This window comes from Piliocolobus tephrosceles, chromosome X (assembly GCF_002776525.5).
Source record: "Piliocolobus tephrosceles isolate RC106 chromosome X, ASM277652v3, whole genome shotgun sequence".
Taxonomy (NCBI): domain Eukaryota; kingdom Metazoa; phylum Chordata; class Mammalia; order Primates; family Cercopithecidae; genus Piliocolobus; species Piliocolobus tephrosceles.
Genome location: NC_045455.1, coordinates 65,010,634 through 65,024,150, shown reverse-complemented (window position 1 = coordinate 65,024,150; position 13,517 = coordinate 65,010,634). Strand labels below are relative to the sequence as shown.

The 13,517-nt window shown below is 40.8% G+C and overlaps 1 protein-coding gene across 2 annotated transcripts in view; it reads right to left on the bottom strand.

Annotated features, from left to right (window-relative positions):
• The window catches only part of NEK5 (NIMA related kinase 5), an 87,747-nt gene that overhangs the window by 53,425 nt on the left and 20,805 nt on the right, over positions 1-13,517 (bottom strand). For both annotated transcript variants that reach the window (XM_031934936.1, XM_023187288.1), the window contains exons 7-10: positions 10,424-10,478; positions 7,701-7,901; positions 7,542-7,623; positions 5,659-5,792 (exon numbers count right to left, since the gene is read on the bottom strand). In XM_031934936.1, coding sequence (XP_031790796.1) covers positions 5,659-5,792; positions 7,542-7,623; positions 7,701-7,901; positions 10,424-10,478 — 472 coding nt within the window. The remainder of the gene's footprint in view (positions 1-5,658; positions 5,793-7,541; positions 7,624-7,700; positions 7,902-10,423; positions 10,479-13,517) is intronic.

Here is a 13,517-nt window from a genome sequence, read left to right as displayed (position 1 = left end):
CATTTATACCTTACCATACTTTACAGGAAAATAAAAAGTATCATGAAACTCACACATATGGGGATTTGCAACATTTTTAGTTTCTGATAAATTGACTAAATGCAAAATGGCATCATGACTTAAAGAAAATAAGATGCTGAATCAGAGTCATTCTTTCAGAGAAAATTTTTAAAAAGGTCATATAACAGCTGTGATGGACATATTAGCATCCCAGCCCTCACCACCCAACCAGAACAGAATGAGAACAGGAGAACCAGAAATGACAGTTTATCTTAGAACTGAGTAGAACCACTGAGCTAGAAGATGAGAAATGGATCAAATTAAGATATAAAAGACAGTTAAGACCTTCTTGCTAAAAGCAAAGTGGGGTCAATTTAACCTGAAGTGTGGCAACTCTGTATAGTTGACAGTTTACAGTTAATAATAAAAAGAGAAAAATAGATGAAACTACTGCAAAGACCTAGGAACTAATAGTTGGGAATATGAATAACGAAAACAATTAAAACCAAAATGTCCTCATATAAAGAAATAATACGTTATATCCTTTGTTCTTTTTACTGCTATATGGTTCATATATATGTTAGATTGGACCATATGAAATTACATATAATTGGCTGGGCACGGTGGCTCATGCCTGTAATCCCAGAACTTTGGGAGACTGAGGCAGGCGGATCGCGAGGTCAGGAGGTCGAGACCATCCTGGCCAACATGGTGAAACCCCATCTCTACTAAAAATACAAAACCAAAATTAGCCGGAGCGTGACGGAGGGTGCCTGGAGTCCCAGCTGTTCAGGAGGCTGAGGCGGGAGAATGACGTGAACCTGGGAGACGGAGCTTGCAGTGAGCCGAGATAGCACCACTGCACTCCAGCCTGAGTGACAGAGTGAAACTCCATCTCAAAAAAAAAAAAAAAAGACATTGCACAGAATTGACCATCATTAATCTAGGAAAATGGCACTTTCATATAGTTCTATTTAAATATTTAAGTAACTGTATAAAATTTAGTTTATTAATCTAAACACAAATTATATGTTTATTTTTAAATATTTTCTTTTCTTTATAAATTCTGAGACAGGATCTCACTCTGTCACCCAGCCTGGAGGGTTGTGGTGTGATCATAGCTCATTGCAGCTTCAAACTCCTGGGCTCCAGGGATCCCCTGCCTCAGCCTCCCAAGTAACTGGGACTACGGGCACATGTCACCATGTCCAGCTAATTTTTTTTTTTTATTTTACTTTTTGTAGAGGTGGGGTCTCAATGTGTTGACCAGGCTGGTCTCGAACTCCTGGGCTGAAACGATCCTCCTGCCTCAGCCTCCCAAAATGTTGGATTACAGTCATGAGCCACTGCACCAGCCTATGTTAACAATCTTTTAAAGAAGTAGTTTTCTTTGCTTTACAATTTCACCTGTATACAACCTAGAAGAAAATACTACTAATTACTTGTTGAAAAGTGGTTAAAAAGAGAAAAGTATTGAAAGGCAATAAACAGTTTCTTTAAAATTTTTTCTAATATCCCAACAGTAATAGGAATATCAGAGGTCGTTCCTGTGGAAATCAATTTTACCTTTTCAAGGAACTGGAAAAAATGTCAATGTGTTCAACAGTTCTCATAATTTAATTCATCCTCAAATCTTTTAGATGTGTTTTCTCTTCTACAGGTCTGATAAAGAGTCCTCTGAGTCACAACATACTTTTCTTATTTCTTTAATAAAATTAAGCCCTTAGGCTGGGCACAGTGGCTCACACCTATAATTCCAGCACTTTGGGAGGCTGAGGCGGGTACATCACTTGAGCCCAGGAGTTCGAGAACAGCCTGGGCAACACAGTGAGACCCTGACTCTACAAAAAACAAAAACTAGCTGGGCATCATGGCACATATCGGTAGTACTAGCTATTCAGGAGGCTGAGGTGGGAGGATCACTTCAGCCTGGGAGGTCGAGTGATGTGGTTTGGATTTGTGTCTCTGCCCAATCTCATGTTGAATTGTAATCCCCAATGTTGGAAGATTACAATTATGTAAATGGATCATGGGGGCAGATTTCCCCCTTGCTGTTCTTGTGATAGTGAGTTTTCATGAGATCTGGTTGTTTAAAAGTTTGTAGCAGCTACCCCTTTACTCTTTCCCTCCTGCAGATGAGCCTGCTTCCCCTTCTGCTGTGATTATAAATTTCCTGAGGCCTCCCATTCATGCCTCCTGTATAGGCTGCAGAACTGTGAGCCAATCAAACGTCTTTTCTTTATAAATTACCCAGTCTCAGGTGTTCTTTATAGCAGTATGAGAATGGACTGACACAACACATTGGTACCAGGAGTGGGGAATTGTATAAAGATACCTGAAAATGTGGAAGTGATTTTGGAACTGGGTAATGGGCAGAGATTGGAAGAGTGTGGAGGGCTCAGAAGAAGACAGGAAGATGATGGAAAGTTTGGAATGTCCTAGAGATTTGTTAAAATCATAGTGACCAAATTCTGATAGTGATATGGTCAGTGAAGTCCAGGCTAAGGAGGTCTCAGATGGAGATAAGGAACTTATTGGGAAACGGAGCAAAGCTCACTTTTGTTATGCATTAGCAAAGAGGTTGGAGGCATTGTGCCACTACCCTAGCGATCTGTGGAACTTTGAACTTGAGAATGATGATTTAGGGCATCTGGCAGAAGAAATTTCTAAGCAGTAAAGTATTCAAGATGTGGCCTGGCTTCTCTAGCACCCTACGGTCATATTTGTGAGCAAATAAATGATGTAAAACTGGAGCTTATACTTAAAAGAGAAGCAGAGTATAAAAGTTAGGAAAGTTTGCAGCCTGGAAAGAAAATCCCATTTTCTGGGGAGCAATTCATACCAGCTGCAGAAATTTTCAAAAATAAAGAGAAGTCAAATGTTGCTAGCCAAGATAATGGGGGAAATGCCTTGAAGGCATTTCAGAGACCTTTGAGGCAGCGCCTCCCATCACAGGCCCAGAGGCCTAGGAGGAAAGAATGGCTTTGAGGACCAAGCCCAGGGCCCCACTGCTCTGTGTAGCCTCAGGACATGGTGTCTTGCATTGTGGCTGCTCCAGCTCCAGCTATGGTTAAAAGGGCCTAAGGTACAGCTCAGGCCATTGCTTCAGAGGGTGCAAGCTGTAAGTCTTGGTGGCTTCCACGTGGTGTTCAGTCTGCAGGTGCACAGAGTGCAGGAGTTGAGGCGTGGGAGCCTCCACCAAGATCTCAGAAGACATATGGAAAAGCCTAGACGTCCAGGCAGAAGCCTGTTTCAGGGAGACCCTCCACTAGGGCAGTGCAGAGGGGAAATGTGGCATTGGAGCCTCCACACAGAGTCCCCGCTGGGCACTGCCTAGTAGAGCTGTGAGAAGAGGACCACCATTCTCCTGACTCCAAAACAGTAGACTGAACGACAGCTTGCACCATGCACCTGGAAAAGCTGCAGGCACTAAATAGCAGCCTGTGAGAGCAGTCGCAGGGGCTGTAGCCTGCAAAGCCTCAGGAGCAGAGCTGCCCAAGGCCTTGGGAGCCCACTCCTTGCACCAGTATGCCCTGGATGTGAGATATGGGGTCAAAGGAATTTGGAGCTGTAAGATTTAATGACTGCCCTGCTAGGTTTTGAATTTGCATGGGGTCTATAAACCCTTTGTTTTGGCTGATTTCTCCATTTTGAAATGGGTGTATTTACCAATGCCTGTACCGTCATTGTATTTTGGAAGTAACTAACTTGTTTTTTATTTTACAGACACACAGGTGGAAAAGACTTGACTTGTCTCAGATGAGACTTCGAACTGTGGACTTTTGAGTTAAATGCTGAAATGAGTTAAGCCTTGGGGGACTGTTGAGAAGGGAAAATTGTATTTTGCAATGTGAGAAGGACATGGGAATTGAGACGGGCCAGAGGTGGAATGACATGGTTTGGATTTGTGTCCCTGCCCAAATTTCATGTTGAATTGTAATCCCTGATGTTGGAGGAGGGGTCTGGTGGAAGGTGATTAGATCATGCGGGCAGATTTCCCTCTTACTGTTCTTGTGATAGTGAGTATGTTCTCATGAGATCTGGTTGTTTACAAGTGTGTAGCACCTCCCCGTTCTCTCTCTTCCTCCTGCTCTGGCCATTTAAGATGAGCCTGCTTCCTCTTCTGCCATGATTATAAGTTTCCTGAGGCCTCCTCAGCAATGCGTCCTGTACAGCCTGCAGAACTGTAAGCCAATTAGACCTCTTTTCTTTATAAACTACCCAGTCTCAAGTAGTTATTTATAGCAGTATGAGAACAGACTAATACATCAAGGTTGCAGTGAGCTGAGACATGCCACTGTACTCTAGCCTGGGTGACAGAGCAGGACCCTCTTTCAAATAAATAAATAAATAAATAAATAAGTTAAGCCCTTTATCAAATGAAGGGCAATAACTTAAACAATCAGTTTTTAAAAAAATGTTTACATACCAATACATTTTCTAAAATGTCTATATATCAAGTAAACACTTAGTAAATATACTTCCAAATGGTTCTCTAATTTTACCATGAGCCCTCTTTAAAAATACAATTCTTTAATTAAAAGACAATAGCCATTTTATCACTTACATACCAGAAGCATTTCACTAGTATGACCTAAAAGATTCAACACTGCTGAAGTGAATTCAAATAACTAAACACAAAGAATCGCTAGGGAAATATCAATTATTATATCATACAAACTTCTCAATCCTACACGTTAGAATTAAGAATATTAAATGCAGACTGTTTTCTGTTGCTATGTTACTCACTTTTCCTATACAGAAAAACCTTACTTATTAGAAATAAGAATAATTTCAGTTATAAAAAGAAAATTAAACCTAAAGTATACTTGTAAGGGCATACAGCATCGTTTTATAAAATATAAAAACTAGAAGTTGTCCAACAAAATACCATTATAATGCTCAGTACAGAATACCTTATTGTAAGTACAAAATTTGTGGACTCCAAACAATGAGCTTGTACCTCATGAACATGTGCTGATAGGTCTGTCAGAAATACCATAGCTTAATGGGTTAAAAAAAATAGAATGAATAAGACCTACTATTTGATAGCACAATAGACTGTCTATAGTCAATAGTAACTTAATTGCATATTTTTAAATAACTTAAAAGAGTATAACTGGGTTGTTTGTAACTCAAAGGATAAATACTTGAGGGGACAGACACCCCATTCTCCATGATGTGCGTATTTCACATTGCATGCCTGTATCAAAACATCTCATGTACCCCATAAATATATACACTTAAAATGTACTCACAAAAATTTTTTTTTATTAAAAAATTAAAGAAAAAGAATATAACAGCCGGTTGCAGTGGCTTATGCCTGTAATACCAGCACTTTGGGAGGCCCAGGCAGGCGGATCACAAGGTCAAGAGATCGAGACCATCCTGGCCAAAATGGTGAAACCCCATCTCTACTAAAACACAAACATTAGCTGGACATGGTGGCACACGTCTGTAGTCCTAGCTACTCAGGAGGCTGGGGCAGAAGACTCACTTGAACCCGGGAGGCGGAGTTTGCAGTGAGTTGAGATCACGCCACTGCACTCCAGCCTGGCGACAGAGCGAGACTTCATCTCAAAAAAAAAAAAAAAAAGAAAGAAAGAAAAGAATACACCATAGTTAAAAAAACACAAAGGAAGGTTTAGAATGACTTACGGATTTGGCCTTCTGGGCTCCAGCTGATGGTCTCCATTCATTTCTATGCAATATAGCATTCCTTTTAATTGGCACAGATATCCTTGATCTTGGTGGGCACTTTCCCTGGAATTTCACTTTTTGTATTTTATACTCTTAATTAACCAAAATAAAACAGCTTCAATATTTGAAAACTTGTACATATTTAATACTGATACTTGTAAGAGTATACACATAAGCTACATTTCATAACACAGTAAGTTTACTTTCTAACCAGAGATATGTTACACACAGTGAGAGAAGTACTGATGAAAAATTAATATGCATTTTCTTTAAATGAAAAAAACCTTTTTTCAGAGTCCCTTTGCATATTTCTAGTATATATAACCATCACTGTTTTTCAGAAAAATAGAAATTAATATTAACCTTTACAAACAATATGTATGGGGTAATAATAAAAGTTATCAAATTTGGTCATTAGAGCTTGGGTTATCAGGCCACTCCATTCATGCCACATTGTTTGGAATTTATGAGTAGATCTTCTCTCTTTTTTTTTTTGTTGGGACAGTCTCGTTTTGTCACCCAGGCTACATTACAGTGGCAGGGTCTCAGCTCACTGCAACCTTCACCTCCCGAGTTCATGCAATTCTCATGCCTCAGCCACCCAAGTAGCTGGGATTACAGGCATGGGCCACTAGGTCCAGCTAATTTTTGTATTTCTAGTAGAGATGTGGTTTGGCCACATTGGCCAGACTGGCATCAAACTCCTGGCCTCTAGTGATCTGCCCACCTTGGCCTCGCAAAGTGCTGAGATTGAGGTATGAGTAGATCTTGTAATGTTTGTCTTTATCTCCATCAAAATTTGTTCTTGAGCTGGGTAAGGTGGCTCACACCTGTAATCCCAGCAATTTGGGAGGCCAAGGTGGGAGGATTGTTTGAGCTCAGGAGTTTGAGACCAGCCTGGGCAACACAGTGAGACCCCATCTCAATTTTAAAAAAAAATTGTTCTTGTTCTCCTGTCTTACCTATATTAGAAATATAGACAATACACTGTCCCATACTTTGTACTTGTCTATTTTCTAAACATTCTCAGTCTAGACTGATATACAACAATGTCAGTCAAATTAAATGGCAAAGAGGTTCATTCATTTTCTCCTTAACTTTCCTCGATTTTAAAATCTCTCTCTCAATGGATAACATTTCCCTATCATGAATTCCTTTGAGAGGTTTTCTGCTTCTCCTAATATTGTAAGTCCAGGCATTCAGTTATGACTAAATCCTGGGGCTTTGACTTTCACAGCACCAAATGAATTAGTAATTTTCTCTTTCTTAATGCACCCCTCCCTCTGACACACAGCTTAGCTGATTCCTGACACCAGGACTAAAATAGTTTTCTCCAATTATTACTACCATAAAGTATCTCCTGCCTTCTTTGGGAACCACAAAGTAACAGCTCTCACTGTTACCAATTAGGCCCCAAGATCCTAACTTCAGCTCCAATGGTCCTTTGCAACAGAATTCTTAACTGCCAGTCTATCCTATTTCAGAAAAATAAGTTTCATCTCATCATCCATGTCTATCTGCAACCTTCTCCCACTCTATCCCTTCACTACACAAAAGTTATTGGGCTCAACCTCTTCAAGCATCTCTATTAGCATGTCCTCTGCTTCATGAAGGTTTCCTGACTAATGAGAAGAAATCCTGCAGGTCATGCAAAAGCTAAATATACAACTTTCAGGCATACTCACTAGTTGCCATTTGACAAGATGATTGTTCTCCTGCTTATACTGCTTGTGTTTCTTAAATGTCCACTTTCAAAATGTTTGGTGAAATTTCCTTGCATTACTCTCTGTGTGAGACATGTGTAATAAATGCTTTTGATTGCACGGCAAAGTCACACTTACTCTGGACCACCTTCCCAGCCTGTCGAGAAGCTGGCGCTCCTGCTCTGCATATAAGCATGTGATTAAATTCTTCCTGAATGACCTAAAACCGAACACACGTGTCAAGGACCTACAAACCAAAATCTCTGCCAAAATCCAAACAGTCACCTCAAAACTCACCTCAGGAGTCAAATATTCGGGAATAAGATTCTCTAAAAAGGGCCTTTTCAAAATGGAATTTATAGATGGTCGGTCTCGAGGAGATACTTGAAAGAGCTGAGATATCAAGGAATGTAGCTCACGTGAAAACCTTGGAGATATTGGGGCAAAATGTGCTTGACAAATCTTCAGAACCAGCTGCTGTAAGTTGTTACCCTCGAACTGAAAGGACAAGGAGCAATCATACTAAATCAGAGAAAAGTTACTAAAGAAACAAATAATAAAAGTGTTAAAGTAACAAACATACCAAGAAGCAAAACAATGTTTTTAAATTGTAGTTAGAAGCAGTAGGGTCACCTGTAATCCCAGCAATTTGGGAGGCCAAGGCAGGAGGATCACTTGAGCCCAGGAGTTCAAGACCAGCCTGGGAAACATAGTATTAGACCTCATCTCTCCAAATCATGGTTTTAAAAAATTTGCTGGGCTTGGTGGCATGAGCCTGTGGTCCCAGCTACTTGGGAGGCTGAGGCAAGAGGATTGTCTAAGCCCAGGAGGTCAAAGCTGCAGTGAGCCATGATCACGTCACTGAACTCCAGCCTGGGTGACAGAGTGAGACCTGGACTCAATCAAAACATAAAAAAGAAGCACTATGGTCCACCCTAAATTGTTTTCAACAACTAATCTTTCATGAGCAGATACTGCAGTTACTCAACGAGATGCCATGTTATTTAAAACAAGTTTTTTTGTTTTAATTTTGTCTTATTATCAAAATAATGTTTACTCATAATAAAAAACTGGAAGGTATAGGAAGTTATAAAGACAGGGGGAAATATGTATAATTTTACCCCACTCAGAGTGTATAGCTCCTTCTGATCTTTTTTTAAAAGTTGAGGTCATATTGATATGAAATTTTATCTCTTGCTTTTTAAAATTCACATAAACATTGTTTAATTTCCTCTAAAATGCTTCACAGACCAGAAAATCTTCTATTGTATGAAACCAATAGTTATTTATACATAATAATATTCAACACCATGGTGTAGCAATAAAGGTACAAATTGGCCGGGCATGGTGGCTCACACCTGTAATCCCAGCACTCTGAGGGGCGGAGATGGGGAGATCACCCAAGGTCAGGAGTTCAAGACCAACCTGGCCAACATGGTGAAACCCTGACTCTACTAAAAATACAAAAAAAATTAGCCAGGCACGGTGGTGGGCACCTGTAATCCCAGCTCCTCAGGAGGCTGAGGCAAGAGAATTGCTTGAACCCAGGAGTCAGAGGTTGCAGTGAGCTGAGATCATGCCACTGCACTCCAGTCTGGGCGACAGAGTGGGACTCCATCTCAAAAAAAAAAAAAAAAAAAAGTACACATTTTGGTCAGAAATTGGCTGTGCAATCCTTGACAATAATTAATAACAACAATAATGACAGCTGTGGAGAAGAGTTGATGTAGCAGGTTATCCTCAGAAAGGCCTGCTTACAATGTTGGCCTGTGGCTGGTGTCTGGGAACTAAGATCTCAGAAGAATTCCCACCATTCCCTGAATGTTAAGAGTGGCTCTCTTTGCCTCAGCTATTTATGGGAACAATGTTTATGCTGAACACCTGCTTTCTTTCCAGGAGTCTGGAAGTTTGGCATATGCCAGGCAGAGGGTACCTATGTGACCAGTTCCCAGTAAAAATCCTGGGCACTGGGTATATCCAATAAGCTTTCTTATAGATGGCATTTCACAGGTGACGTGGGTAACAATGCTGGAGGATTTGGCACATCCCATGTGACCTCTGGGAAAAGACTCTTAAACGCTTGTGCCTGGTTTCCTATGAACTTTGCCCATGTACATTTTTCTTTTGCTGAACGTATCTATTCACACACTATTTATTTATTTATTTATTTTTATTATTATTATTTTTTTTTTTTTGAGATGGAGTCTCGCTCTGTCACCCAGGCTGGAGTGCAGTGGCGCGATCTCAGCTCACTGCAAGCTCCACATCCTGGGTTCACACCACTTTCCTGCCTCAGCCTCCCGAGTAGCTGGGACTACAGGCGCCTGCCACCTCGCCCAACTTTTTTTTTTATATTTTTAGTAGAGACGGGGTTTCACTGTGTTAGCCAGCATGGTCTCGATCTCCTGACTTTGTGATCCACCTGCCTCGGCCTCCCAAAGTGCTGGGATTACAGGTGTGAGCCACTGCGCCTGGCACTATTTATTTATTTATTATTTTTTTGAGATGGAGTCTCGCTGTCACCCAGGCTGGAGTGCAATGGTGCGATCTCAGCTGATTGCAGCCTCCACCTCTGGGGTTCAAGCAATTCTCGTGCCTCAGCCTCCCAACTAGCTGGGGCTATAGGCACATGCCACCATGCCTGGCTAGTTTTTGTATTTTTAGTAGAGACAGGGTGTTACCATCATGTTGGCCAGGCTGGTCTCCAACTTCTGACATCAAGTGATCTACCCGCCTCAGATTCCCAAAGTGTTGGGATTACAGGCATGAGCCACCGTGCCAAGCCCACACAATTTATTTTTAATGGAAATATGCTACACATACTAGTCTCCAACTTGGACTTTTTACTTTATAATATTGTTTGGACATCTTTCCATGTCATCTATCATTATTTTAAGTAACTCATCCATATAATTTTTAACAATCTAATAAAACCAAGCATTAACCTTTTTCTCCTATAAGTTAACTCCTTTTCTATAATTCCAGTAATTCAAGAGTAGTCTGACAACGAGCATACTTACAGGATGTTTGAGTGTGCAGAGCTCATATAAGACACAGCCAAGAGACCAAATATCCCTAAAGAAGATAAGAGTTTACATGCCAAGAAAATATCCATAATTCTTAATAAAAGCTTTTATCCTTACAGTGCCTTAAATTTGTGTCACTTTACAATTTTATATAAGTTGATCAGTTTTTACAAATGCTTTCAGATATATCATCAATTCTTATTAGAAGATAAGAGGTAAAATGAAAATCATTTGTAGTTTGTCAGATTGCTAGTCGAAGAAAGGCATACAAACTTTGCTACAAGCTGGTGGTTTAATATTTAGTTCAGCTTCCTGCTCAAAAACAGTGTATGTATGATGAAATGTTGAGCAATTTGGAGGAGGCAGGCAGAACTCAAACATGGATTTGTTTTGACTCAAAAGGTAATATTTGGTTGATTTTGAAAGACATATTCTACTCAAGGCTTTTGACAGAATCAAAGTTATATTATGTGATAAACATAGTATCTGATTCTCAATAAACATTTAAAAATATATTTAAAATATATATCCTGAGCTTTGCTCTTTACAGATTTAGTACTTCATAAATATTTATATGTGATGGGTTTAACTGAGGAGTTATTTTATAGAACAAAAAGCACAATTAAATCTAAAAGATCAAAAAATGTATAATAAGAAGTCAAGGAGTCAAAGCAAGAAGGAATCATTAAAGTGAGGAGTGAGGTAAATGGCTCCTCTAGCAGCAACACTATGTGCGTGAGTGTGTATATGTGTGTGTGTGTGTGTTTCACACAGAAGGAGAGAAAGATAGACTTATACTAAGGGTTTGAGTACAAAAGATGGTAAGTACAACAGACGGTAAGATTGGTGGGAAACAAATTTGTGGGGTTTTTTAATGGTTGGTTTTTTTTTTTGTTTTGTTTTTTTCAGAAACAAGGTTTCGCCATGTTGCTCAGGCTGGTCTCAAACTCTTGAGCTCAAGCAATACTCCCTCCTTGGCCTCCCAAAGTGCTGGGATTACAGGTGTGGGCCACCTGCACCTGACCCAAGAAACAAACATGAACTTTCTAGACCTTCTAGAAATTCACTGACCATTTCACATCGCACAGACTTTTGTCTTTACTAGGCCTTCCACAGACCCAAACTTCTCTTCTGTTCCCAGAGCACCCTCTGTAGCCAGGGTAGAGAATTCATATGCCCCCAGGGCTCAGGCCAGTACTGCAGCCACCTGGGGGTCAGGTGGGGCTAGTTGCAGGCCTGAGACCACTCTGCATAGTGAGGACTGTGGTGAACCAGTCCTCTCATGGAGCCAGCAGCTACCCACCTGATTATTGCTAATATCTTCCAATTTTCAGAGGCACCAACTATGCATATTTTAAAGTCTTTCAATATTTAAAATTTTTTTTATGTAGTGACAGGGTCTCACAATGTTGTCCAGATTGGTCTTGAACCCCTGGACTCAAGCGATCATCACCCTCAGCCTCCCAAAGTGCTGGGATTATAGGCATGAGCCACCACATCCAGCAGTATTTAAATGTTGATTCAAATTCTTGAAAAGCAGTACAAGGAAACAAAACAACACAGCTGACCGAAGGCTGCCTGTGGCATGCCCTGCTCTGAACAGCCTACTTTCTGTGCAACACACCCTACCTGCATTCCTGCACAATTAACTTGAGGTCAAACTCCTTGGTGCCAGGGGATGTCTCAAAAAAAGAAAAAAAAAATCCCTGTTATTTTATTAGGCAGAGAAATTCTTACTATTCTTTTTGTGAATCTCTACCATCTGAACTTTGCCTTCCATTTATCTCCTTCAAAGTCCAATAGCCAAGTATCTCTCGGGCATTTTTTCCTACACAAAAGGACAAGTAACTTCCAAAGGGAACTCAGTCTTCTTTATCGCCAGCTTGTTCAATGGCAGCCAGCTTCGAAAAATGAAAGTTTTTTCCTTCTCCTTATAGGAAGCAAAAGCTCCTCTTCACCTTTTCTTGTGGTATACATTAACATTACTACTGAGCACCAGGTGCGGTGGCTTACAACCTGTAATCCCAGTACTTTGAGAGGCCGAGGCAGGCAGATCACCTGAGGTCAGGAATTCAAGACCAGCCTGGCCAATATGGTGAAACCCCGTTTCTACTAAAAATACAAAATATTAGCGGGGCATGGTGGTGTGTGCCTGCAGTTCCAGGTACTTGGGAGGCTGAGGCAAGAGAATTGCTTGAACCTGGGAGGCAGAGGTTGCAGTCAGCTGAGATCACGCCACTGCACTCCAGCCTGGGTGACAAAGCCAGACTCCATCTCAAAAAAAAGAAAAAAAAATTACTGCTGAGAATCAGACTCTGATATCACATACATAAAAACTAACTGGGTTTTAAAGCTGGAAGACACCTTGAAGATTACCTAGTCAATATTTTCATTGTTATGAGTTAGGAACCTGAGGCCCACAGAGGTCAACTGACTTGGTCAAGTTAGCCAAGACTAGGATTCCTAGCTCCTAATCCAGTGAGCAGTCACCAGACCACACTGTCTTCTACTTCATCCTCTTCAATCTTTTCTTGCAATAGACTAAACAGTGCTTCAAAGGTATGAACATATAATACAAAAATGGACGTCACAGTGACTGCAATTTGCAATGTTATTTTTTATACCACTTGTATCTTTAAATGAAGAGAAATGGCTTTCTTCTAAATGAGTTCGAAACCTTCAGGTAACACTGCTCAGAGATAGTCACTGGGATCCCCATTGTGTGGCAGGCCAGGTCTTACTAATGCAGGCCTCCATCATCATAACTGTTTCTGTACTGACCGAGTGGTGAAGTTAAATATTAAAAGCTAAAAAAGCCAGTGCCCGGCCAGGCACAGTGGCTCACACCTGTAATCTCAACACTTTGGGAAGCTGAGGCAGGCAGATTACGAGGTCAGGAGTTTGAGACCAGCCTGGACAACATGGTGAAATCCTGTCTCTACTAAAAATACAAAACTTTAGCCAGGCGTGGTGGCAGGCGCCTGTAATCCCAGATACTCAGGAGGCTGAGGCAGGAGAATTGCTTGAACCTGGGAGGTGGAGGTTGTAGTGAGCCGAGCCGAGATCATGCCATTGCACTCTAGCCTGG